This window comes from Nansenia antarctica, assembly GCF_963989245.1.
Source record: "Nansenia antarctica genome assembly, chromosome: 1".
Classification (NCBI taxonomy): domain Eukaryota; kingdom Metazoa; phylum Chordata; class Actinopteri; order Argentiniformes; family Microstomatidae; genus Nansenia; species Nansenia antarctica.
The window spans coordinates 52145455-52171795 of NC_137674.1; the positions used below are offsets into that span (position 1 = coordinate 52145455).

Sequence of the window (26341 nt, forward strand, 5' to 3'; positions counted from 1 at the left end):
TTTTCTAGTTTCAAGTGTAATTACAGTGTTACTACACAGACCTGTGTAAGGGCAACTTAATGTTAAGTGTCACTACCCATAACATTTTTCATTTCAATAGCAACATAACATTTCATTATAAGCTTTCTTATGTATGTTTTTTAATTATGACCTCTGTTTTTCAGGAAGGTGTTACAAGGGGAGATAGCCAGCTGCCCTAGCCCAGCTTGATGATCTAGGATAGAGGGATTCACCACTAAAAGGGAAAGCCATGATGAACCTGCCCCTAAACTAACCCAACCCGATGGCATTGGAATGATATGTGCTGTGCTGGACACCTTTCCCAGGAAGTGACAAAGCGATGACCGGGGGGATATAATGGCCAAGAACAAGGAGGGACGCCCCCCATCGTTCGCCATCAGTGTGGTTGGACTCTCAGGGACAGAGAAGGATAAGGGCAACTGTGGCGTGGGCAAGTCCTGCCTTTGCAACAGATATGTGCGCTCCAACGCGGACAGCTACTACACTGAGCACACTTCTGTGTTGAGCACAATTGACTTTGGGGGTCGTGTAGTAAACAATGACCACTTCCTGTACTGGGGGGAAGACATCCACCGGGGGGATGATGGACTGGAGTGTAAAATCCAGATCATTGAACAGACAGAGTTCATTGATGATCAGACTTTCTTGCCTCATCGCAGCACAAACCTGCAGCTCTACACTAAACGGGCTGCAGCCTTCAAGCTCCAGTCTGCGGAGAAGCTGATGTACATTTGCACTGACCAGCTCGGCCTGGAACAGGATTTTGATCAGAAACAGATGCCAGATGGAAAGTTGAACATCGATGGGTTTATATTGTGCATAGACGTGAGCAAGGGCTGCAATAGGAAATTTGACGACCAGATGAAATTTGTCAACAGCCTTTATTCCCAAATGGCCAAATCGAAAAAGCCCATCGTCATAGCTGCGACAAAATGTGATGAGTGTGTGGAACAGTATCTTAGGGACCTCCAGGGGTTTGCGGCGAGCAAAAAGAACCTAATAGTGGTGGAAACCTCGGCTAAATCTAGCGTCAACGTAGACCTATGTTTCAACGCACTGACTCAACAGATGGACAAAACGCGAGGCAAACCCAAAACCATCCCCTACCTGGAGGCCTACAAAATTCAAAGACAGTTGGTTGCCACTGTGACGGACAAGTTCGAAAAACTGATCGTGCAGACCGTCAGAGATTACCACACCACTTGGAAGACGGTCAGCAACACGTTAAAAAGCCACCCAGACCATGAGGAATTCATCAATCTGGAGGGGACCAGGAAGGCCCGCAATACCTTCAACAAGCACATTGAACAACTCAAGCAGGAACATATCAAGAGGAGGAGAGAAGATTACTTATTCAGCCTGCCAAAAATCCTCAATAACCTGCTCAGTAACCTGGAGGAGCTGGAGAACATGAGCTGGTCGGAGGCTCAGAACCTGATGAAGACCAGGAGTGAGTTTCAATTCTGGTTTGTGATACTTGACCACACTCCCTGGGAGGAAACAGACCAGGTTGACAAAATCAATGACAGGAGAGTGCCCTTTGACCTCCTCAAAACGATGGAAGGGGAGAAGATCTACCAGAACCATGTCCAGCATTTATTCTCTGAGAAAAGGAGGGTCGAGATGAAGGACAGATTCAAGAAGACGTTGGACCGGGTCCATTTCATCAGCGCCGGACAGCCCTGGGAAGAGGTCATGTGTTTTGTGATGGAGGACGAGGCTTACAAGTATATCAGCGAATCCGATCGCAGGGATGTTTACAGCAGGCATCAGCAGGAAATAGTTGAAAGGGCCAAAGAGGAATTTCAGGAAATGCTTTTTGAGCACGGAGAGCTGTTTTATGACCTGGATTTAAACGCCACCCCGAGCTGTGACAAGATGAGTGAGATACACACAATTCTCAATGAGGAACCAAGATACAGAGCGCTGCAGAAACTAGCCCCTGACAGAGAGTCTCTCCTACTCAAGCACATTGGGTTTGTTTATCACCCCACCAAGGAGACCTGTCTTAGTGGACAGGCCTGCGTCGACATGAAGGTAGAGCAGGTTTTAGCGAACAGGCTAGTGCAGCTAGACCATGGGCGTTCTAATCTCTACTATAACAGTGCCAACATTGATAAAGTCAATCTGTGTCTCTTGGGAAGGGAGGGACTCGCACAAGAACTGGCTAATGAAATCCGCTCCCAGTCCACAGACGACGAATACACACTGGATGGGAAAATCTACGAGCTGGAGCTTCTTCCTGTAGATGTCAACTCCACGTTGCTCTTCAGCCATACATGGGCCTCGACATTCAAACCTCACGGAATCTTCTGTGTGTTCAGCTCCATAGAGTCACTTAACGGCATCGGTGACTGCATAGGCCGAATCAGGGCGGAGTTAACACAGAGCCGGAGGGATAGATTCGCTCAGCCATTGCCATTCATTCTAATCCTAGCGAACCAGAGAGACGCTGTTTGCAAAAATATGCCCATCTTGAGGCACCAGGGCCAACAGCTAGCGAATAAGCTACAGTGCACCTTCGTAGACATCCCCTCTGGGACGTTTCCTCGGAAATTTAACGAGTTTCAAATTAAACAGGCTCTCAGAGGAGTGTTGGAGGGGCTAAAGCACAACATTGACGTGATGAGCCCTCTGCCCTCCATCAAAGACATGTCAGAAACAGATCTGAGGATCGTTATGTGTGCCATGTGTGGGGACCCATTCAGTGTGGACCTCATCCTCTCCCCGTTCCTGGATTCCCATTCCTGCAGTGCCGGGCAGCCCGGTCAAAGCAATACGCTGATCCTGGATAAAATCATCGGTGACAGTCGCAGGAGAATACAGGTCACCGTCCTCTCCTACCACTCCTCCATTGGGATCAGGAAGGACGAGCTGGTCCACGGGTACATCCTGGTCTACTCGGCCAAACGCAAGGCCTCCATGGCCATGCTCCGGGCGTTCCTGGCCGAGGTTCAAGACTCCATCCCGGTCCAAATGGTGGCCATCACAGACAGCCAGGCGGACTTCTTCGAGAACGACGCCATCAAAGAGCTCATGACTGAAGGGGAGCACATCGCCACGGAGATCACAGCCAAGTTCACAGCGCTCTATTCCCTGTCTCAGTACCACAGGCAGACGGAGGTGTTCACACCGTTCTTCAATGAGGTGCTGGAGAAGAAGAGTGGCATCGAGAGCTCCTTCATGTACGACAGCAGCAACAGGGACTGCACAGGCGGTAGCGAAGACGTCTTCCCTCAGTCTCCGCACAGCCATTCCCCGGCCTACAGCTACTACCCAGACTCAGAGGACGACACAGAGGCTCCTCCGCCCTACAGCCCCATAGGAGACGACGTCCAGCTTCTTCCCACGCCTAGCGAGCGCGCTAAATACAGAATCGACCTCGAGGGGAATGAGTACCCGGTCCACAGCACACCCATAGGTGACCATGAGCGCAACCACAAAGTGCCTCCCCCCGTCAGGCCCAAACCTGTCCTCCCCAAGCCCAACGTCAAGAAACTAGACCCCAACCTCCTCAAGACCATTGAGGCAGGCATGAGGAGCAACAGGCGAACAGCGCGAGGCCCCGCGGCTCACGGTGAGGACGTGGAAGCCTCGGACAACTACGCAGACCCTGTGGACACACTGTTGAAGTCAAAGGGCTTCAGCGATCACGACATCTACGCCGTTCCCGAGGACACGCAGAGTCGGATCGTCAAGATGCGCAACTCGTTCGGGGGGCTTCATGTCCTCCACGGGGACGAGGAGAACGGATTCGACCGCAAGTCCCAGGCGGGCAGGAGGCCTTCCAAGTACAGGCACCGCTCCAAGATCCTGTTCAGCAAGACCAAGTACTACCAGAGACGCGTTCACTCTGACATCAGCGATGACGAGTCGGGCCCGGCCATGCAAAAGAAGAAAAAGGGGAGGGCCCACAGGGGGAGTGAGGAGGACCCCCTGCTCTCCCCCGCAGACCCCTGGAAGGGAGGGATAGACAACCCCGCCATCACCTCTGACCCCGAGCAGGATGACATGAAGAAGAAGAAGAAGAAAACGCCAAAGACTAAGGAACCTAAGAAGGTAGATTTTTTTGTGTGATAATGTATTACTTATGTGAATCAGGGGAGGCTGTTGGAGCTAGAAATCAGAGGATGGAATGGAATGAGGTATTGCTATATGTTGCCTTATTACACATCTCATTGCTCATCCTCACAGCTCTGTCCTCAACGGTTAAAACAAATATATTTTATCTTAGTGAGGCTAACCTGGATAAATAAATAAATAAAAATGGGACCAACATTTATCATTTCAGTGTATTGCAGATAGCCTCTCAGATTTATGAAGTCGAGGAATTTCTGGGCATCCCGTATTGTACTGTCTCTCCCCTCCAGTTGGCCAGATATGGATGGCATTTGGAGGAGGCAGATTTGAGGGTGGAGAGGAAATGCATAGAGAGAGAGAGAGAGAGAGAGAGAGAGAGAGAGAGAGAGAGAGAGAGAGAGAGAGAGAGAGAGAGAGAGAGAGAGAGAGAGAGAGAGAGAGAGAGAGAGAGAGAGAGAGAGAGAGAGAGAGAGAGAGAGAGAGAGAGAGAGAGAGAGAGAGAGAGAGAGAGAGAGAGAGAGAGAGAGAGAGAGAGAGAGAGAGAGAGAGAGAGGGAGGGATGGAGAGAGAGAGGGGGAGAGAGAGGGAGGGAGAGAGGGGGAGAGAGAGGGATGGAGAGAGGGAAGAAGGGAGGGAGAGAGAGAGAGAGGGAGGGACGGGGAGGGAGGTAGGTAGGTAGAGAGAGAGGGATGGAGAGAGAGAGGGAAGAAGGGAGGGAGAGAGAGAAGAAGGGAGGGAGAGAGAGAGAGACACATCCCTCTCTATCCCTATCTAGTCTTTCGTAACAAAAAATTGTAAAGTCATGAATCACAGTAGAGATATGGGTACTGGGAGTATTGAGAGTCACAGACACTATCTAGCCTCTATCCTAACTTCATTTCTCATAAGCATGATGATGAATGGCTTATAGCAGCAACACCAGCATGAATAGTTCACTTGTCTCGTTCAACATGTTGTGGGTCTTTGATAATCAGGTCTGTTCTGGAATAGAATAGAAAAAAAAACCTCAGATAGGAAATGTGAGGTCTCTGTCAAGGTATTGGGACTACGGTAATCTCTTCCAATTAGAGCTCCAGTATTTTGACACTTTGAAGAAGTGAAAATCCGCACCTCAGCTTGTACTAATTCTCTCTCTCTCTCTCTCTCTCTCTCTCTCTCTCTCTCTCTCTCTCTCTCTCTCTCTCTCTCTCTCTCTTCCTTTCTCTCTCCATCCCTCCCTCGTCCTGTTTATCTCTCTCTCTCCCACCTCCCCTCCTCTCTCCCACTCCTCCTCCCCTTCTCTCTCTCTCTTCTTCCCACAGCCAAAATCAAAGCCTCCCAAGCCTTTGTACCCCCCTACGCGTAGGAACTGGGAGAGCAACTACTTTGGTGTTCCATTGCAGAGCCTGGTCACCCCTGAGAGACCCATACCCCTCTTCATAGAGAAGTGTGTGGACTACATAGAACGCACCGGTAGGTTCCGTCACTCCTCCCCCGTCAGTGTTGCTGTTCCGAGTGCCTTTATAAGCCGTAAGGATGAAGCGGTTGTTAACCTGTCACTAAAGCCTTTCTATTGTATTCCGTTCTATTCTATTAGATTCTTTGATCTATGGGCTCACGCCCTGACAGAATACATGGGAAATAAATGCATCCCTTCTTTCTCTCTTTCTCTCCCTCCCTCCCTCTGTTTGAAGTAATCAAAGCCCTGGTATGACTGTGTAGGTGGAAGCTGCGTAGTTGAACCCCTGCTTTCAACTGTGCAGTAGTATTGTATCAGTTATTACCCAGGAAAGAAGGATGGATTTAGGAGGTTTTGAGCTGAGCCTTAAGCCCTCACACAGATCTGAGAGGATGTGAAACACCTGCCGTGGTTTCACCTTGTTTCAGTGCGAGACCGTGGTGTCGTGTCTCGGAGAAAGGCACGTGTTTTGACACGCATCACTGCCTCTGCTCACTAACCAATGACGCAAGCTTCAATGATTGTTGAATATGTGGACTTCCTGCCACGGTAGATATGCTACACTAGAGAGATGCGGTATAGATAGATAGAGAGAGGGGGAGGGAGGGAGAGAAAGATGACCTTTATTGCATGTAAAGTACATTTTATTGTGGTGTTTTGTTTTGTTGTGTCTGAAGGCAACTTCTCAGCCCACTATAATGCGGCACAGACGGCCAACATGTTGTCGTCAGATGAGGGAGGCTGCCTTTGACCCCGCCATGTTGGGATCTTGTTGTTTAATGTCTAGAAAATGTGTTTTGATATTCGGGTTGAATTTAATATGAACTTGTTGTGGCTGCTCATAAAATCTGTGATTAAATCCTTCTAATGCAGTCTGTTGTTGCTGAAATAATGCGTTGGAGTTTATCTCTCATTCTCCAGTGACCTCTGTCTCTACGCCTAAGGAGAACATTTGTTAGGGTTATTATGGTATGGTTGCTTGCTAGGTAGGGAGTAACATTTCTTAAGAAGTGCTTAATCCCGTACTTAACTCACTATCCTTTAATAGCAGGATTCTGAGATAAGAGTTTTGAGATTAATTCAGCCCTTGTGTATCAAAGCAGCTTACTCACTGGTACTGCATGCTCTTCCTGTCTTTGTCCTGAGGCCCCCACTGAGCAGTCAAATGATGCAGCGTCACCCCTTTTTCAGCGTAACTTAGGGTCTCGACTCGCTCGCATCTTTACAAAGTACCTCAGTCACCAGTTTGATGCAGTAACACGAGGTGTGGGGGCGGGGTTGGGAGACTCTGTTAGGTGCTTACACACTCAATGGAAAGTTTCATTAAACGTTTCCTCCTTTTCCCCCTTCCCGGTAATGAATTGCATTTGGAGGGCTTTAGAGAGAGAGTGATTTTTAAATGGCTTTTTGACGGAGATGCTTTCGAGAGAACCTCATTGGCTGTCATTCCCTCTGCACTCTGACGGACGCCACCGCTGTGCCAGATGTTTTTGTCGGGTTGTTGTTTTGTCTTTTTCAGTTATTTATTTATTTAAAGCTGCCGCAGAAAATCTCCCACTAGGTTGGTGGGTAATGAGATCTTATTTGTAAAACTGCATTGGACTCTAGCTCACTGCCTGAAACCCGTGGCCTTCTTCAGTATTCCAAGTGTTTGTTTACTTCCAGACCAATATGTTTCCTGGCTGACGTTAATCTGCCAACCTACGGGCAGCATGACAACACTGCTGGGTGGGGGCCCGTAAGCTGATTATGTGTGATCTGCCTGTAGTGGAACGGAGTGGCAGGCAGAATGAGACCAGTTCCTGTCGCTATCGGAAACCCTCCTGTGAGGCTGGGAGGGCAGCGTGGCCTTCAGCCTGGTCAATGGAAACATTGATGACTGGTCGTCAGTAGCCACCGGGCAGGGGAGGCTGGTGGAGGTAGAAATCGGAGGACAGCCTCATTGTGATGGCATGGCATGAGGACTGGAACGGAATTAGGAATTGATGCCCGTCCTCCGATTTCGACCTCCACCAGCCTCCCCAGGTGCCCTGTAGTCCATGTGTTGCATCCCAGGTCATGGTGACCCGGAGACCCTAGGTTGTTTATGTTTATCTTTGTTGAGCCTATAGCCTATTATTTCACTAGGTCAGTTGACTGAAAATGTATATATTTTTTTAAACAAGGTGACTTGGACAAGAGTTGCACGGGGATCGATGATTAAGCGTTACGGTTCGTGACAGGTTAGAGTGAGACTTTGAAGGTGTGTGCGTGTGAGCGTTCGTTCCCGTGTGTGTAAGAGCAGTGCAGCTTGCCGCAGCAGTGTGGCTAGGAGGTAATTGTTACTATTTGTGGTGTCTGTGGTTGTAAGTAGGGCACTTTGTGGCGGTGGGGGAAAGCTAGCAAGCTGAACCGTGTGGTGAGGGTTCTTACCATCACACGCCTGGCCTGGATGTATGGAGACCTACTCTGGTGGTGGAGAGAGAGAGAGAGAGAGAGAGACTCTGTTAGCCCCACTGTGTGTGCTGGCCAGTCCAGAGTCTTAGTGCAGCATGCCGTGTCCATGCGCCCGCGGCAGCATGCGTCTCTGGGCAGATCCCCGTCAGTCCCTCCATCTTCACATGTCAATTCAAATGAGCGTTTGCTCCCGTAGTTGCTGTTCCAAGGCGTCCTTGTTTTGCGTACGGTGCGTACATTTCAGGTTCACAGACGATGCCGCTTTTAGAGACAGAGGGCGTAGAGACTGGCGTGTGTTCTCCACAGTCCCGCTCAAACGCCTCGTTCTCAAGAGAAGTCCCCTTACGCCTTCCCCACCTATTTATGTAACATTCCAACTCCTCCGTATCTGACCCCCCCGACGTCCTCTAACATGCATCTGGTGTGCATTAGCCCTCCACCGCAGAGCGCACTGGCTGTGTCATTAGACGGCAGGGGGCGGGGGGGGGGGGGGGGGGGGGGTGTGCTGTGCTCCGCGACCTGGCTCTGGGTCGGATGGCGTTGGATGGCTCTGCGTGTGCCCTGGGCAGTGTGTGAGCAGCGCAGACCTCCATTAAGCGAAGGCTTTGAAAGCTGCTCTGTTCACTTGTGTTTCCCTGGCCCTTCATGAATAGGGTGGATCTGGGCTGGCGGGGGGGGCTGCTCTTTAGGACTCGCGGTCCCACGAGAAATGGATCATCCTCTTTGGCCTTTTTCTTTCTCTTTGTCGCATACACCAATTCTCTCTCCCTCCTCTCCTCTCTCTCTCTCTCTCTCTCCTCTCTCTCTCTCCACTCTCTCCCTCTGTCACACAAGTCCCGCTGTGCGTGCCAGCCTGAACACGCTCGGCACACCGAACCTGAATGGAAATGCGTCTACTCCTTCCTCGGCTTTTCCATACTTTAGCTCGCAGCTCGATTCGGCTCGCACTTTGAAAGATAACTACTGAGCTGTATCACGCCAGGTCTGTGCAATCACTCTGGCTCCTCTCCTCCTCCATTTTGTGATCCAGTTGCTCGTTGGTTGCCCAGAGAGAGCGGCGAAGCTTCAGAGAGAAAATGTGTTGCCTGTGTGTTGGTTAATTGGATGTGATTGCTCATTTAGTTTCTTCAGCATTCTTCAGGCCCTTGATCAGTGCCTGCCTGCCGCTGTTGTTGTGTCCTGTCCTCCTGTCCCCTGTCCTCCTGTCCTCTGTCCTCCTGTCCCCTGTCTTCCTGTCCTCCTGTCCCCTGTCCTGTCCTCCTGTCCCATCCTCCTGTCCCCTGTCCTCCTGTCCCCTGTCCTGTCCTCCTGTGTCCTGTCCTGTCCTGTCCTGCTGTCCCCTGTCCTGTCCTGTTGTCCCCTGTCCTGTCCTGTCCTGCCGTCCCCTGTCCTGCCGTCCCCTGTCCTGCCGTCCCCTGTCCTGTTGTCTCCTGTCCTGTTGTCTCCTGTCCGGTCCTGTCCTGTCCTGTCCTCTTGTCCTGTCCTCCTGTCCTGTCCTGTCGTCCCCAGCCCTGTGCCCCTCTTCCCTGCACGGTCCACTCCTCTCCTCTGGGCTCTGTGCAGTGATCCGAGCTAGCTCTGCTGACTACCAGCAGTGTTTTAGTCGTGGTTCCACAGCCAGAGTGTGCCCTCTCCCTGGCCTCTCCCCCCCCCCTACCTGACAGAGGCAGAGCAGATGGATGAGCTCAGGGGGAGGGACCGCTACCGCAGGGCTGCTGCTCCTTCTGCACCACCAGGCACGGGAGGAGCAGAGAAGCAGGCCAGAGGAGGCTACGTGTTGTTCCAGATGACTTGTGTCATTAGCCCTCTGAGCTAAAGACTAGTCCTCGGTTTACGCCATCGTCCGGAAGCCGAAATCGGAGGCAGGGCTCATTGGAATGCACAGAACAGAATGAGTAACACGTGTTCGATACTGTTCCTTAATCCTCCCAATCCTCCGCGCGTTCCAGCGAGCACAACCTCTGGTCTACCTCCACCAGGCTCTGTCCTGATTAACTTTCTACCCCGTAGCCTCTGGGATTAGCTGCCTCCTCAGTGGACTAATGCTTGTCAGGCTAGCGCAAGGTGGCTACTCACTCACTCACTCACGTGAGCAGGTACCTAGGGCTGGGTGGTACTCACTCACTCTCTCACTCAGGTGAGCAGCGCTGGGTGGCTACTCACTCACTCACATGAGCAGGTACCTAGCGTTGGGTGGCTAACTCACTCACTCACGTGAGCAGGTACCTTGCGTTGGGTGGCTAACTCACTCACTCACGTGAGCAGGTACCTAGCGCTGGGTGGCTACTAGCTCACGTGAGCAGGTACCTAGCGCTGGGTGGCTACTAGCTCACATGAGCAGGTACCTAGCGCTGGGTGGCTACTAGCTCACATGAGCAGGTACCTAGCGCTGGGTGGCTACTAGCTCACATGAGCAGGTACCTAGCGCTGGGTGGCTACTAGCTCACATGAGCAGGTACCTAGCGCTGGGTGGCTACTAGCTCACATGAGCAGGTACCAGCGCTGGGTGGCTACTAGCTCACATGAGCAGGTACCTAGCGCTGGGTGGCTACTAGCTCACTTATTTACTCAGCGACGCTAGCAGCGAGCCTAGCCGTCAATGTCAAACACACCGGAGTGCGACAATCGCAGTCTAGGAAAGAGCACCGCAGCCTCCCGTGTTGGAATGTAGAAACCCAGGAATGTTTTTTGCTGCAGTTGACTGACAAGTGTACTCCGGATGAGGGTGTATTCTTGTTTAAGTGCATTACAGTAACGTTTCCTGTCCCATATTGAACGACAGAGGCCTATGATATCATGAGTGCACGCTGGATGAGTGAAGGCTCTGTGTGGGAGATGCATTCCTGTCTTCCTGTACCAATCAAATGACATTCCTCGTGATTAGAGCACGCTGTCCTGATGGCCCCGAAGCTGACCCCGAAGCTTTTGCGGGTCCGCTGGGTTTGCTTCCGACGCAGGGTTCTACCACGTGTTCCATACCGTTCCACCAACCTCCACCATATTCTAGCAACGTAAACAAAGTGTGTTGGAGGCCAGTGTGATGGTGTTGGAGGGATCGTCCATGTCTCAGTTCAGACTGGGCCACTGTGGTGCCACTGGTGGGGTGGTTTTACTGATCTGTGGTGAGCAGTGATAGTGTGTTGAATACGTGTGTGTGTGTTGTGCGTATTGTGCGTATTGTGTGTATTGTGCGTGTTGTGCGTGCGTGCGTGCGACACACACACACTCTGCGGAGCAGAGTAGAACGCCGTGGAGGATTTGATTTTCAAGCGATTAGTTCCGGCCCATCCTGGGGCTTCAGTTGGACTGGGAGAGAGAGAGGAAGAGAGGGAGGGAGGGAGGGAGGAGAGAGCAGGGTAAAGGGAGCCCTAGTAGGACTGGGAGAGAGAGAGAGGGGGGGGGGGAAGAGAGGAAGGGAGGAGAGAGCAGGGTAAAGGGAGCCCTAGGCTGCGGTCCCCTTTCTCTACCCTTTCCCTCTGAAGTGTGCACTTGCTCACTTGTCCTCCTGGTGGATTTCAAAGCCCTGGTGTAAGTACAGTAATAGGGTGGAAACTTCCTCCAGCCCCAGTCCATGCTTTTAAGTACATGAAGGGGAGTGAGCGAGTGCACACTTCAGGGAGTAGATAGGATGTGAAATTGGATGGCAGCTTATAGAGGGAGGATTGTCTCCAGGCTGAGCATTAGCAGGCCCTTTGATTCAGCACTGTTCTCTGAGTCTGGTGCTGTGGTGCTGGGTAGCTGTTTGTAGCTGTGGTGCTGGGTAGTTGTGGTAGCTGTGGTAGTTGTGGTAGCTGTTTGTAGCTGTGGTGCTGGGTAGTTGTGGTAGCTGTGTTACTTGTGGTAGCTGTTTGGAGCTGTGGTGCTGGATAGTTGTGGTAGTTGTGGTAGCTGTGGTGCTGGGTAGTTGTGGTAGCTGTGTTACTTGTGGTAGCTGTTTGGAGCTGTGGTGCTGGATAGTTGTGGTAGTTGTGGTAGCTGTGGTGCTGACTAGGGATGCTCCGATTTATCGGCCGCCGATTTCACTCCAAATGACTCGATCGGTGATCGGCAAAAATGGCCGATCGCAAAAAACGTTATTTTTTTATTATTATTTTTTTTTCTTTTCCTGGGGAAGACAGATAACTGAACAGAAAACATAGGAGGACGTAACAGTATGTAAACCATGAAGGCCACGTTTATGATGTCTTTTATACAGCCATATCGACTGACTTGGGCTTCAGGCCCTAACTGGGTGATAGGCCAGACCTTTACTATGCCATAAAAATGGGTCTGCGTTTGCTTGGTGCCTAATGGATCAAAACTTTTGTCTAAAAAGCCAAAAATATGTATTAGGGGTGCAACGGTTCTCGGTTTTTTTACGGACGGTACGGTTTGCGTTCCACGGCTCAATTCACTAGTGAACCGTGACGGTTTTCGGTTTCCGTTTAAAAAAAAAAAAAAAAAATTTTACCTTTATTTTGCCAGGAAGTCACATTGAGATTAAAACCTCTTTTACAAGAGAGACCTGGCCAAGACAGGGTCAAAATAGTAGCTTAAAAAAACAGTTCAGATAACAAGACAGGACATAAGACAGTGGCAACAATACAATAGACAAACAATGGTAGGGGTATTTACAAGGTGATTAAAACATTGAGAAGTCTAACCAAAGCAGGTACAGCGAGCGGTGACCACATCCTTTAATCTACGCTTGAAGATACTTATGGAAATAAGGGCCTCTAATTTAAAAGTAGTCTGTAGGTCATTCCAAGACCAAGGGCCATAATAAGACAAGCTTGCCCTTCCAACATTGTTCATGATAAGTGGCACCTTGTATTGTAGCCATCTACGAGACCTGAGACCCGAGCCACTCGGTATAGGGATGAACTTCAGGCCCAGATAATTCGGTAAGAAGCCAGAGATGATTTTAAACACAAGAGTGTACCAGTGTTGGAGCCTTCTGACAGAAAGAGATGGCCATCCAACCAGACTATACAGTGTACAGTGATGGGTCCTGAAGGCACTATTGGTGATGTATCTTAGAACCGAATGATACAGGGGGTCTAGCTTGGATAAAGTGGACAGAGAAGCAAACCTATATACTGTATCACCATAATCCAATTGTGAAAGGAAAAGGGCGGAGACAAGACGTTTTCTGGAAGCCAAGGAAAAGCAAGATTTAAATCTATACAGGAAGCCCACTGTACGCTTAAGCTTTATGGCGAGAAGATCAATTTGGCCGCGTTCGTAAATTAGCTCTGAGAGCGCCGGAGCGTCCACGTGAATGCCTCGAACGCGGCCTTTGGTCAGAGGTCGAGTTGGTCTGGAACGTTTGTTTCTGAACCGAACCGTACCGAAAACCGTGACCCAAAATACCGAACCGTACCGAACCGTGGGCCAACTGAACCGTTGCACCCCTACTATCCAGTCAGTAGGCCTACAGTTATGTATTTAAAAAAAAATCGGTATCGGTTGATCTTGAGGAAAAAAATCCAGATCGGAGCATCCCTAGTGCTGACTAGTTGTGGTAGCTGTGGTAGTTGTGGTAGTTGTGGTAGTTGTGGTAGTTGTCGTAGCTGTGGTAGCTGTGGTAGCTGTGTTAGTTGTGGTAGCTGTGGTAGCTGTGGTGCTGACTAGCTGTGGTAATTGTGGTAGCTGTGGTAGCTGTGGTGCTGGGTAGCTGTGGTAGCTGTGGTAGCTGTGTTAGTTGTGGTAGCTGTGGTAGCTGTGGTGCTGGGTAGCTGTGGTAGCTGTGGTAGTTGTGGTAGTTGTGGTAGTTGTGGTAGCTGTGGTAGTTGTGGTGCTGAGTAGCTGTGGTAGCTGTGGTAGTTGTGGTAGCTGTGGTAGCTGTGGTGCTGACTAGTTGTGGTAGCTGTGTGGTAGCTGTGGTAGTTGTGGTGCTGGGTAACGGTAGTTGTGGTAGTTGTGGTAGTTGTGTTAGCTGTGGTGCTGACTAGCTGTGGTAGTTGTGGTAGCTGTGGTAGTTGTGGTGCTGGGTAGCTGTGGTAGTTGTGGTGCTGGGTAGCTGTGGTAGTTGTGGTGCTGGGTAGCTGTGGTAGTTGTGGTAGTTGTGTTAATAATAATAATAATAATAATAATTCATTACATTTATATAGCGCTTTTCCGAGGCTCAAAGACGCTGACAATACAGGAGATACGGAAAACACAAAAACAGCAAGCAACATGGACACATGGAACACAGAATCAGCGAACGGGGAGGGGGGGGGGGGGGGGGTGGCAGGGATGGGGGAGATGGCTAGGGGTAGGGGAGGCTGTAGGCATGGGAGAACAGGTAGGTTTTGAGGTGGGATTTAAAAGTGAGGAGTGAGGGTGAGTCTCTGAGTGGTTGAGGGAGAGAGTTCCAGAGGCGGGGTGCAGCTCGTGAAAAGGCACGGTGACCGAAGCCTTTGAGTTTTGAGGGTGGGACAGTGAGGGGAACAATGGATGAGGATCGGAGGGTACGGGTAGGGCGGTGGGGGAGAAGGAGGTCAGTCAGTTAAGGGGGGGCCAGGCTATGGGAGAACAGGTAGGTTTTGAGGTGGGATTTAAAAGTGAGGAGTGAGGGTGAGTCTCTGAGTGGTTGAGGGAGAGAGTTCCAGAGGCGGGGTGCAGCTTGTGAAAAGGCACGGTGACCGAAGCCTTTGAGTTTTGAGGGTGGGACAGTGAGGGGAACAATGGATGAGGATCGGAGGGTACGGGTAGGGCGGTGGGGGAGAAGGAGGTCAGTCAGTTAAGGGGGGGCCAGGCTATGGGAGAACAGGTAGGTTTTGAGGTGGGATTTAAAAGTGAGGAGTGAGGGTGAGTCTCTGAGTGGTTGAGGGAGAGAGTTCCAGAGGCGGGGTGCAGCTCGTGAAAAGGCACGGTGACCGAAGCCTTTGAGTTTTGAGGGTGGGACAGTGAGGGGAACAATGGATGAGGATCGGAGGGTACGGGTAGGGCGGTGGGGGAGAAGGAGGTCAGTCAGGTAAGGGGGGGCCAGGCTATGGAGGGCTTTGTATGTGAGGATGAGGACTTTGAATTGTATACGTTCTTTGATGGGGAGCCAGTGGAGAGAGTGGAGGACAGGAGTGATGTGGTCACGGGAGCGGGTGTTTGAGAGGAGGCGTGCAGCAGAGTTTTGGACCATCTGGAGTCTATGGAGGGAGCGGGAGGTGATGCCGGTGAGTAGGGAGTTGCAGTAGTCAAGGCGGGAGGAGATGAAGGCGTGGATGAGGGATTCAGCAGCGGGGGGGGAGAGGCAGTGTCTGATTTTTGCAATGTTTCGGAGGTGGAAGTAGGATGTCTTGACAATAGAACTGACGTGGGGATCGAATGAGAGGGTGGGGTCCAGAATGAAGCCGAGGTTGCGAGCCAGGGGGGAGGGGGTGATGGTAGTGTCGTCAATGGTGAGTGTGATGGGTCCGGTTTTATTGAGGATGGATTTGGTGCCGATGAGGATGACTTCGGTCTTTTCACTGTTGAGTTTGAGGAAGTTGTGTGTGAGCCAGGTTTTTATTGCAGAGATGCAGTTTTCGATGTGAGTGAGGGGTGGGTTCTGGATGGAGTTTGTGGTGATGTAAATCTGGGTGTCATCGGCGTAGCAGTGGAAGTCCAGGTTGAATTGGCGGATGATGTGACCGAGGGGGAGTGTGTAGCAGAGGAAGAGCAGGGGGCCGAGGACTGAGCCTTGTGGGACCCCCTGTGTGACAGAGGAGGAGGAGGAGGTGTGACCGGAGAGGGAGATGAACTGGTGTCTGTTGGTGAGGTAGGAGGTGAGCCAGTCCAGGGCGGTGCCCTCAACACCCAGTTGGCGCAGCCTTTGAAGGAGGATGGAGTGGGACACTGTGTCGAAGGCTGCGCTCAGGTCGAGTAGAACTAGGATGTTGAGGGCACCTGAGTCTGCAGAGGTGAGGAGATCGTTGATTACTTTGACCAGGGCTGTTTCAGTGCTGTGATGTGGGCGGAAGCCAGATTGAAGGGGTTCATACAGTTTGTTGGATTGGAGGTGGGAGTGAAGTTGGGCAGCGACAACGCGCTCTAGGGTTTTGGAAAGGAATGGTAGGTTGGAGATGGGGCGGTAGTTGGAGAGATTGGCTGGGTCAAGAGTGGGCTTTTTGATAATGGGGGTGACAGCGGCAAGTTTGTAGCTTGAGGGAACGTGGCCTTGGGATAGTGACTGATTGAAGAGGGCAGTGAGGTGGGGGATGAGGGCAGGGAGGCAGGCCTTGGTCAGGGTGGTAGGGAGGGGGTCGAGGGAGCAGGTGGTTGTTTTGGAGGCGGTGATGATAGTAGTGATGAGGGAGGAGTCAACAGGGGAGAAAGTAGTGAGAGGAGTAGGGGGAGGGTAGTCAGGAGGGGGGAAGATGACAGCAGGGGGGGCGGGGGTGGTGGAGTTGGAGATGGAGGCAGTCAGTGAGCTATTGATGTGGGAGATCTTGCTGTTGAAGGCGTGGCGAAAGGAGTTAGTTGTGGTAGCTGTGTTAGTTGTGGTTAGGGGTGGGCATCGATGATCGATGATCGATTAATTGATCGATAAGGTCTTGGTCGATCACAAAATATTTTGCTCGATAATCGTTTTTTTTATAATAATAATAATAATGGAAATTAGTTTGTCCACGTTATGTGTGAGAAATGAACTTTGCATTTGCCTTCGCATTGAATTTCACAACGCAGTACGGCATGACGGAAGTTCCCGTACGTTAGTGTAACCTGACCTCCAGTAATAGGTGCGCGATCTCCACTACTTCCTGAAAGGCACCTTGCATGTTCAATTGATTAATCAGCTGTGCGGTAAAACACACACTGCTTGGAAAATGGCGAAGCGAGCGAAACGAAGCTTAGTGTGGGAGCATTTTGATCTGAAAGGCGACCTCGTTCATTGCAAACACTGCGCAGTGACCTATAAATATAATACGACGACGACCCCGATGAAATACCACCTGCAAGCCGCACACCCGACCCTGACTGCTCCTTCGCTATCGCTACCTTGTACTTCTCAGCCCTCCATCATGCCTCATCTTATACGCGGGAAGTGTGATGCACAACGAGAAGAGAAAATAACGATGTGCCTTCGGAGCGAGTGTTTTCTGCGGCTGGCCTAACTGTCACCAGATTGCGTTCGTCTCTCACCCCTGAACATGTTAACATGATCATCTTTTTGAACAAGAACCAGTAGGCCTGCCGCCTACAGTCTCTCGCTGGAGTTTAAATAGTTGGACGCTCTTAAGGACACTAACGTTTTCAGTCATCCTCCTATTTGTGAGTAACAGTTTTTTTACTGCTCCTATTGTGAGTTACTTATTTTCTATATTTTTATTTATAATGTAAAATGTGTTTTTAAGTTAAACAATTTAGGCTACTCACTGCCTTGTTTAAGAGGATTGTTATCTGACTGTAGTGTCTAGTTAATGTGAATGAATGAATGTGTGCATTGTGCAATTCTGCAATAGCAACACAAATGACGTTTTTTCCCCAAGGAAAACATTTGTTATTTCTGCCGTAGTTTTTTTTATTTTTTATTTTTTAATGAAAAAAAACCTTATTGATTAATCGATAATTGATCGTTAATTCGTTACGATTATCGAACAAAAAATGTTGATCGTTTGCCCACCCCTAGTTGTGGTAGCTGTGTTAGTTGTGGTAGCTGTGTTAGTTGTGGTAGCTGTGTTAGTTGTGGTAGCTGTGTTAGTTGTGGTAGCTGTGTTAGTTGTGGTAGTTGTGGTGCTGGGTAGCTGTGGTAGCTGTGTTAGTTGTGGTAGCTGTGGTAGTTGTGGTAGTTGTGGTGCTGTGGTAGTTGTGGTAGTTGTGGTGCTGGGTAGTTGTGTCTGTCAAGCAGTGCTGTTGGGTGGAGGGCAGGGGGGGCAGTGCTGTTGGGTGGAGGGCAGGGGGGGCAGTGCTGTTGGGTGGAGGGTGGGGGGGCAGTGCTGTTGGGTGGAGGGTGGGGGGGGCAGTGCTGTTGGGTGGAGGGTGGGGGGGGCAGTGCTGTTGGGTGGAGGGTGGGGGGGGCAGTGCTGTTGGGTGGAGGGCGGGGGAGGGCAGTGCTGTTGGGTGGAGGGTGGGGGGGGCAGTGCTGTTGGGTGGAGGGCAGGGGGTTAGACGGCCCTGCCGTCAGCTGGCCTGATGGAGCCTGTGAGTCACTCCCTGCTGACTAGCCCTGACTAGCTATCCTCCCTTCTCCTCCCCTCCAGCCGCCCCACCCCTCTCCCCCCCTCCAGCCCCACCCCTCTCCCCTGACCCTCTCTTCCTCTCTAATGCCCTTCCTCTCCTCTCCTCCCCTCCCCCCTGTTCTCCCCTGTGACACTGGGGATCTGTGTCCAGACTTGACTGAGCGATTTGTCGGTCGACACAAACAACAATTAATTATTCATGTGGGGACGTCTTCTCTCAGAGCTCCAACCCTAGTCCTGACCTCTGCTGTGGTGTTACGCCTCATACTGTCCCCCTGGAACATATGACCTTTTCTGTGGTGTTACGTCTCCTCCTGCCCCCCCTGGAACCATCTGAACCCTTGCGGGAGGCAGAGAGGGAGTTTACTTGGCTACATGTCACACATGGCTACATGTGTCACACATGGCTACATGTTTACTTGGCTACATGTCACACATGGCTACATGTTTACTTGGCTACATGTCACACATGGCTACATGTTTACTTAGCTACATGGCTACATGTTTACTTGTCTACATGTCACACATGGCTACATGGCTACACATGGCTACATGTCACACATGTAGCTTTAACCTGGTGTCCTTGGTCTGATACAGGGCCCTGCAGAAGTAGTCGGATAGTGAAGCATTTTTGTTCTTTCGGCTCGACACTACAAACGCTTGGATTGGAAATCAAACAAATGACTTAAAGTAGATATTCTCATCTTTTATTTGATATTGGTATTTGTGTACATATTGGTTTTCGCCATTTAGAAATAACAACACCTTGTATTTTGTTGTAAGCCGCTTTGGATGAAGGTGTCTGCTAAATTCCAAAAATCGAATGTAAATGAGACAGGGAGGGAGGGAGGGAGGGAGGGGTTGGGGTTTTGCGATGACGCCGCTGCTTTGCTTCATCAAGGTCTCCCGGGCGACCGTTTAGTGGTCCATGTTCTACAAGACAAGATCCTGTTATTCCTTTTGGCAGCCTGTCCACAGCTCTCTATTTCCCATTCCCCCCTCTCCCTCTCCCTCTCTCTCGTTCCCTCTCTCTTCCCCCCCCCGATATGCTCCCTCCCCTCCCCCCTCCATCTCCCTCTTTCTCCCCAGGGCAGGGGCAGGCCAGAGAGGCAGTGAGTGAAGTGGGGGAGGCTGGGAGTTGACAGAAGTGTCCACACGTCAGTTGTGTTGGTCTAACTGGATCAGGCTGGGCACCACTGATCCCCATGGGGAACAGAGGTGAACCTCCAGCCTTCAGCTCTCCAGGCTAACACCGTTTTGTTGCCCTGTTTGGATGCAGCCAGTAACACCGCTGCTGTAGCTGGCTGGCTGGTTTGACTGTAGCTGGCTGGTTTGCCTAGCTGTTGTTGGGTGGTTTGCCTGGTTGTGGCTGGCTGGTCTGTCTAGCTTTGGCTGGCTGGTTTGGCTGTAGCTGGCTGGCTGGTTTGGCTGTAGCTGGCTGGTTTGTCTAGCTGTTGTTGGGTGGTCTGCTTGGTTGTGGCTGGCTGGTCTGCCTGGCTGGTTTGGCTGTAGCAGGCTGGGTGGTCTGCCTGGCTGGTTTGGCTGTAGCAGGCTGGGTGCCACTAGTCCTCCTGCTCTTGAGGTGCTGCTGGCTGGCTGGCTGGCTGGCTGGCTGGCTGGACTGGCCTCAGGAGAGGGTCTGGGTACCTGTGTACAGGCCTGCCCCTGATGCCTCTTCTTAAAACCTGTTTCTGTTGGGATTTGTTTCCAATCTGGGGTTAATGTAATGTTGGGGTTAATGTAATGTTGGGGTTAGCGGTGAAATCGTCATTTTCCTCAGTTCTGTCTTTTGCAGCATGGTCAGATAGTGACAACTGGTCTGAGGAGAGCCCAGTGTTGGCTCAGGCCTGGCCCAGGAGAGCCCAGTGTTGGCTCAGGCCTGGCCCAGGAGAGCCCAGTGTTGGCCCAGGCCAGGCCCAGGAGAGCCCAGTGTTGGCCCAGGCCAGGCCCAGGAGAGCCCAGTGTTGGCCCAGGCCAGGCCCAGGCCAGGCCCCCAGTCCTCTGTCCACACCACAGGCAATGGGGGTGACCCTGTTCTGCTGCCTGTCAGCACTCATCAGCTTCACGATGGCACAACACTGTCAGAGACGCTCCTCACACACTCACACACTCACACACTCACACACTCACTCACTCACTCACTCTCTCACACACACACACACACACACACACACACACACACACACACACACACACACAGCCAGAAACCCTCCCCTTGCCGACAGACCTCAACCTCCACGTCTATCAGGCTGGGTAGCTCCTCCACCTCGTCAACAGAGAGCTGCCAGTGTGTCAGCCAGGCCAAGTCCCGTCACCCCAAGCCAAGATTATTCTTTCCTCCATGCAAGCCAACGGATCTTGTTTATGTAACAGTTTTTCATGGTGCTAGGCTGTTGATGGGCCTTGGCAAAGCATTCTTAATGTTGCCACACGCACACACACACACACGCACGCACACACACACACACACACACACACACACACACACACACACCCACACCCACAGCGTTAGTTGGCTGACGGCTGCACCACAGGTATTAAGTCTTCACAGGGCTTGATGGAGTGAAGTGTTTGAATGAATGAGCAGATCATTGTGCTAAGCTGCGCTAACGTGTGTGTGTGTGTGTGTGTGTGTGTCCACGCTCACTAGGCAGACAAATCCGCACAAACTCTTCTCTCTTTCTAGGGCAACCGAAGAAAGTCTTAAAAGAGAAAGTTCCCAGAATGTGAAGAATTTAGCAGAAAGTTGTAGAAATGTTTAGTCAGTAACAATTGAGGTTTACGTCTAATGCAGTAAAAGCCATAAACAGGCTAGCGTAGCAGGAAGTCCTTTTCTGATGAGGATATTGGCCCTAGGCCTTATCAACCATGGTTTGCCTATTAGGAGTGTTGAGTGTTCAGAGTGTTGAGTGTTCAGAGTGTTGAGTGTTCAGAGTAGGGGTGGGCATCAATGATCGACGATCGATAATTGATCGATAAGGATCTTGGTCGATCACAAAATATTTTGCTCGATAATCATTAATAAATTGGATTATTATTTTTCTTTTTATAATAATAATAATGGAAATTAGTTTGTCCACGTTATGTGTGAGAAATGAACTTTGCATTTGCCTTCGCATTGAATTTCGCAACGCAGTACGGCATGATGCAAAAAGTTCCCGTACGTTAGTGTAACCTCCAGTAATTCCAGGTTCCCCTCAACAAAGAGGCACTGAGAGCGTCTTATAAAAAAGTTCAAGTTTATTACACAGTTGTAAAAAAAGGTTAGCAGAGCAAGCTCGGAACATGGCGAAGCGAGCGAAACGAAGCTTGGTGTGGGAGCATTTTAATCTGAAAGGCGACCTCGTTCATTGCAAACACTGCGCAGTGACCTATAAATACAACACGACAACGACCCCGATGAAATACCACCTGCAAACCGTACACCCGACCCTGATTGCTCCTTCGCTACCTTCTCAGCCCTCCATCATGTCTCATCTTATACGCGGGAGGTGTGATGCACAACGAGAAGAGAAAATAACGATGGCCATCTGCAAATTAATTGAAACAGATATTCTGCCGCTCAGTTTTGTCGAGGGTAGAGGATTTCGTGCGCTGATGCAAATAGTCGAGCCAGCATATCCTGTTCCATCGCGACGTTCTATAACCAGGCGCATAGAAATGCGCTACCAGGAGTCGAAGCAGTTGTTTAAGAGGATTGTTATCTGACTGTAGTGTCTAGTTTGAATGTGAATGAATGAATGTGTGCAATAGCAACACAAATAACGTTTTTTCCCCAAGGAAAACATGCTTGTTATTTCTGCCCTATTTATTTATTTATTTATTTTTTTAATGAAAAAAAAAGCTTATCAATTAATCGATAATTGATCGTTAATTCTTGCGATTATCGAAAAAGAAATGTTGATTGTTTGCCCAGCCCTAGTTCAGAGTGTTGAGTGTTCAGAGTGTTGAGTGTTCAGAGTGTTGAGTGTTCAGAGTGTTGAGTGTTCACAGAGTTGAGAGCCTTGAGTGTTGTGTTGAGTGTGTTGAGAGTGTTGTGTTGAGTGTGTTGAATGTGTGTTGAGTGTGTTCTAGTACAAGCCTGTGTTTGTTCCTCTCCTCATCCATCATATTTATCTCATTATATCCTGCAGAGGATGTTAATGGGTCTCACAGCTGTTCTTCCTCTTCTGAAGATAACGTGTGTGTGTGTGTGTGTGTGTGTGTGTGTGTGTGTGTGTGTGCGGGGGGGGGCAATACGGAAAGTGGAACAGTGATGCTTATCTTCCTCATTCTCCGTCACTTGCACACACACACACACACACACACACACAGTGACTGTCTATCCATAGCCACCGATTCCTAAGAAAGTGTGTGTGTGTGTGTGTGTGTGTGTGTGTGTGTCACTGTCTTCGTGTTTGTGTGTCTGTGCGTGTGCGTTCCAAGTCCGTTGTGTTTGACAGGGTCAGCTGACCGCGGCCTCCAGGCCCGGCCCACCTCAGACACTGGGCTGTGAACAGAACCGGGCCATGCTGGACCATGACGGGGCTTTGACCTGGGAAAACATGTTTTGGGACCAGAGACGTGTTTCTCTGGCAGGGAGCTAGGGAGCGTTTGTCTCTGCTGCCACCAGGGTTGTGTGACGTGTGTTTTGTGTCTCAGCTGATCGAACGACCTGATATAAACATGGCCGTCAACAGAGTCAGGGTAGGAACGGGCGTCTACTCTGTGTATGGGGCTGGTGGTGACATTAGGACCAGGCTAGGACTGCTGCTTCTCACCCCTGCTCTCTCCCCTTCTGATGACGCTCTTGTTTCTGCCCAGGCTGGCCAAGTGTTCAGCCTCCATCCTGCCATCTCTCTGAGACGTAGAGAGAGGTAGAGGTAGAGGGGAAGGAGTGTGTCGGAGCCTAGTCAGTGTTTATGTTAATGACTCACTGCTCTCCTCCGGTGCAGTGTGACAGACAGCCTGCTGCTGCAAGCCTCAGATAAGAGCTCAGAGCCCTCTGCTCCGCTCCCTCCCTCCCTCACTCCCTCCCACCCTCCCTCACTCCTCTCCTCCTCTGCCCCACTCCCTCCCTCCCTCCCTCACTCCTCTCCTCCTCTGCCCCGCTCCCTCCCTCCCTCCCTCCTCTCCTCCTCTGCCCCGCTCCCTCCCCCACTCCTCTCCTCCCGTGTTAAATCTTCTTCTCTGTCAATCCTACGCCTGTACACATTCCTCTGTGATAACACCTTACACACACACACACACACACACACACAGGCCTGCTACAGACAGACAGATCGGTCTGCCAGCTAGGCTGGCTCTCTTTCTCTGAGCTCATCTTTCTCTCCTTTATTTTGAGTCTCTCTCTCCCCCCTCCTCTCTCTACCTCCCTCATCCTTCACTCATGTATTACCTCAGCCACCCTAGCATCCAGGCCATGCGTGTCTACCCTAAACTAAGCTGTGGCCAGAATTCATAGTTGTTGTGCTGTTTGGATTATGCTGCCAAAAGGGAAATGCTTTTGTAAAAGGAATTTGATTTTGTGGAATGTTGCTCAAACCTAGCCAGTCCCTCAGTGTTAGTGCAGGAGCCACAACTGAGGAGGCCTTGTTGTCATACAACTCCTGTGGCAGGGTACACGGATCAGGCCTGGCGCCAGATCTGGATGGGCTGCTTTAACCAACTGCTATGAATGTTGATGTCACGCTAACCCTAACCCATCTATCCTACCTCAGTAACCGCTAGGCTAGGCTAGGCTAGGTCTATGCTGCCTCAGGAACCACCAGGCTAGGCTAGCTCTGTGCTGCCTCAGGAACAACCAGGCTAGGCTAGGCTAGCTCTATGCTGCCTCAAAAACCGCCAGGCTAGGCTAGGCTAGCTCTATGCTGCCTCGGGAACCACCAGGCTAGGCTAGGCTAGCTCTATGCTGCCTCAGGAACCGCCAAGCTAGGCTAGGCTAGCTCTATGCTGCCTCAGAGACCACCAGGCTAGGCTAGGCTAGCTCTATGCTGCCTCAGGGACCACCAGGCTAGGCTAGGCTAGCTCTATGCTGCCTCAGGAACCGCCAGGCTAGGCTAGGCTAGCTCTATGCTGCCTCAGAGACCACCAGGCTAGGCTAGGCTAGCTCTATGCTGCCTCAGGGACTGCTAGGCTAGGCTAGCTCTATGCTGCCTTGGGAACCACCAGACTACGCTAGGTCCTAAATCTCTGCCACATTTGGTAATACACTATTGGTAATATCCCGGCCCTGGTGGGGTTATTGTCTGCAGCACGGAACAGCCAGTCGAAGAGAAGGATTTAGTAGAACCGACGCTGTGAGGAAGGAGCGTCTAGATACCTATCTAGTTAGCGCTGGTGGAGTAGTCCTGTCCTGTCCTGTCCCTTCCCCCCGCGGTGGGAGCCAGAGTGATTTATGGAGCCGGCGCAGCAGGCTAAGGGCAATTATGAACGCAGCAGGGTTTTGGGAGCTGATGAGTGGGCGAGGTTTCTCTGCCTGTTCTGCCTCTCCACACAGAGGAGTGGCTGCATGGCAGGACGCTGGGCGAGGGTGCTGTAACCAGCTCTAAACAGCTGCATCCCACCAACACAGCACTGTAACAGTATATCCTATTAGCCCTTCAGTCGCGTGGGTTGGCAGCAGGAAAACAATGGAATAAAGCTATGAAGCTACTGAACCAGAGAAAGTCGGGCTGTTTTTCGGCCATATTAAGATTCCGGTGTGTCACTGTGATTTAAACGGGTTTATGCGGGGAATCCAGGAGTGCTTCTGAATGTTTTTTTTTGGCATAATACCAGGAAATGGCTGTGTGTTTTTGTGGCGGATGTGTGTTTGGGTCGCCACAACAAGGCTGTTTTGGGCTTAGTCCCCCCCTGCCGGAGCCGATTCACTTTACTGTAAAGGGGTATTGCGTCCCTGCTGTGATGAATGGCTCTCATAAAACGCAGCTTATTTTTTTAAACCAATTTCCTGTGGAATGTGGAATCTCAGGCCTCTGTGGCTGGTAGTGGTGAAGAGAAGAGAGGAGGGGAGGGAGAGGAGAGGAGAGGAGAGGAGAGGAGAGGAGGAGAGGAGAGGAGAGGAGAGGAGAGGAGAGGAGAGGAGAGGAGAGGAGAGGAGAGGAGAGGAGAGGAGAGGAGAGGAGAGGAGAGGAGAGGAGAGGAGAGGAGAGGAGAGGAGAGGAGAGGAGAGGAGAGGAGAGGAGAGGAGAGGAGAGGGGAGGGGAGGGGAGGGGAGGGGAGGGGAGGGGAGGGGAGGGGAGGGGAGGGGAGAGGAGAGGAGAGGAGGGGAGGGGAGGGGAGGGGAGGGGAGGGAGGGGGGGGGAGGAGGGGAGAGGAGGGGAGGCGAGGGGAGGGGAGTGGAGTGGAGTGACTGGAGTCTGCTCCCATATTGTGATGAGTGTTAATCATTACGAGACAAGCCAGCTGAGGAGCTGTAGTTGTTGTTCACATATTGCATCTGACTGGAGTGGAGCAGATGGACATTATCATAGTAATAAACCATTGGTGGTAGTAAAAGGATCCAGGCAGGTGGCCAGCAGGTAAAGTTGTAGTGGAGGTGTGTGTGTGAGCGTTCTATTGTCCCTCAGGTGATGATGCTGTATATGGCCATGTAGGAACGGTCGTAAAACGTTATATAAAGATTATCGCTGAATGTCAAATCTAATCTGATCCAGAAATTTGACTGTTGGCTGTCATTTCCTTGGCAGAGAGAGAGAGAGAGAGAGAGAGAGAGAGAGAGAGAGAGAGAGAGAGAGAGAGAGAGAGAGAGAGAGAGAGAGAGAGAGAGAGAGAGAGAGAGAGAGAGAGAGAGAGAGAGAGAGAGAGAGAGAGAGAGAGAGAGAGAGAGAGAGAGAGAGAGAGAGAGAGAGAGAGAGAGAGAGAGAGAGAGAGAGAGAGAGAGAGAGAGAGAGAGAGAGAGAAGAGAGAGAGAGAGAGAGAGAGAGAGAGAGAGAGAGAGAGAGAGAGAGAGAGAGAGAGAGAGAGAGAGAGAGAGAGAGAGATGAGACAGACGAGACGAATCTCCTTAACTATTCCTACAGTATACTGTATTCCTACAGTCTGAATGGATTGCACGTCAGGGGTCAGGACTTCTGTGTCAGAGCAGCTTCTACACCGAGTCTATATTAACGTAATCTATTAGCCTAGCTACGTTAGCTTAACTGGACCTCAAGGTTTTCAGCAGGTTCGAGCAGTTCAGGGTTATAGCGTTAGCTAGCTGGCTAGATAAGTTAACTTAGGCTGTGTCCACCAACAAGCTGTATATTTAGCTAAACGGAACCAA

The 26341-nt window shown here is 50.9% G+C and overlaps 1 protein-coding gene across 2 annotated transcripts in view; it reads left to right on the top strand.

The window, feature by feature from the left end:
• Window positions 1–357: 357 nt before the first annotated feature.
• The window catches only part of arhgap5 (Rho GTPase activating protein 5), a gene marked incomplete at its 5' end in the record, with an annotated part of 51124 nt that continues 25140 nt past the window's right edge, over window positions 358–26341 (top strand). Inside the window, 2 exons of one of the 2 annotated variants that reach the window (XM_080536368.1) lie at window positions 358–4080; window positions 5403–5553. In XM_080536368.1, coding sequence (XP_080392494.1) covers window positions 358–4080; window positions 5403–5553 — 3874 coding nt within the window. The remainder of the gene's footprint in view (window positions 4081–5402; window positions 5554–26341) is intronic. The other variant, XM_080536369.1, reaches the window with a different exon arrangement.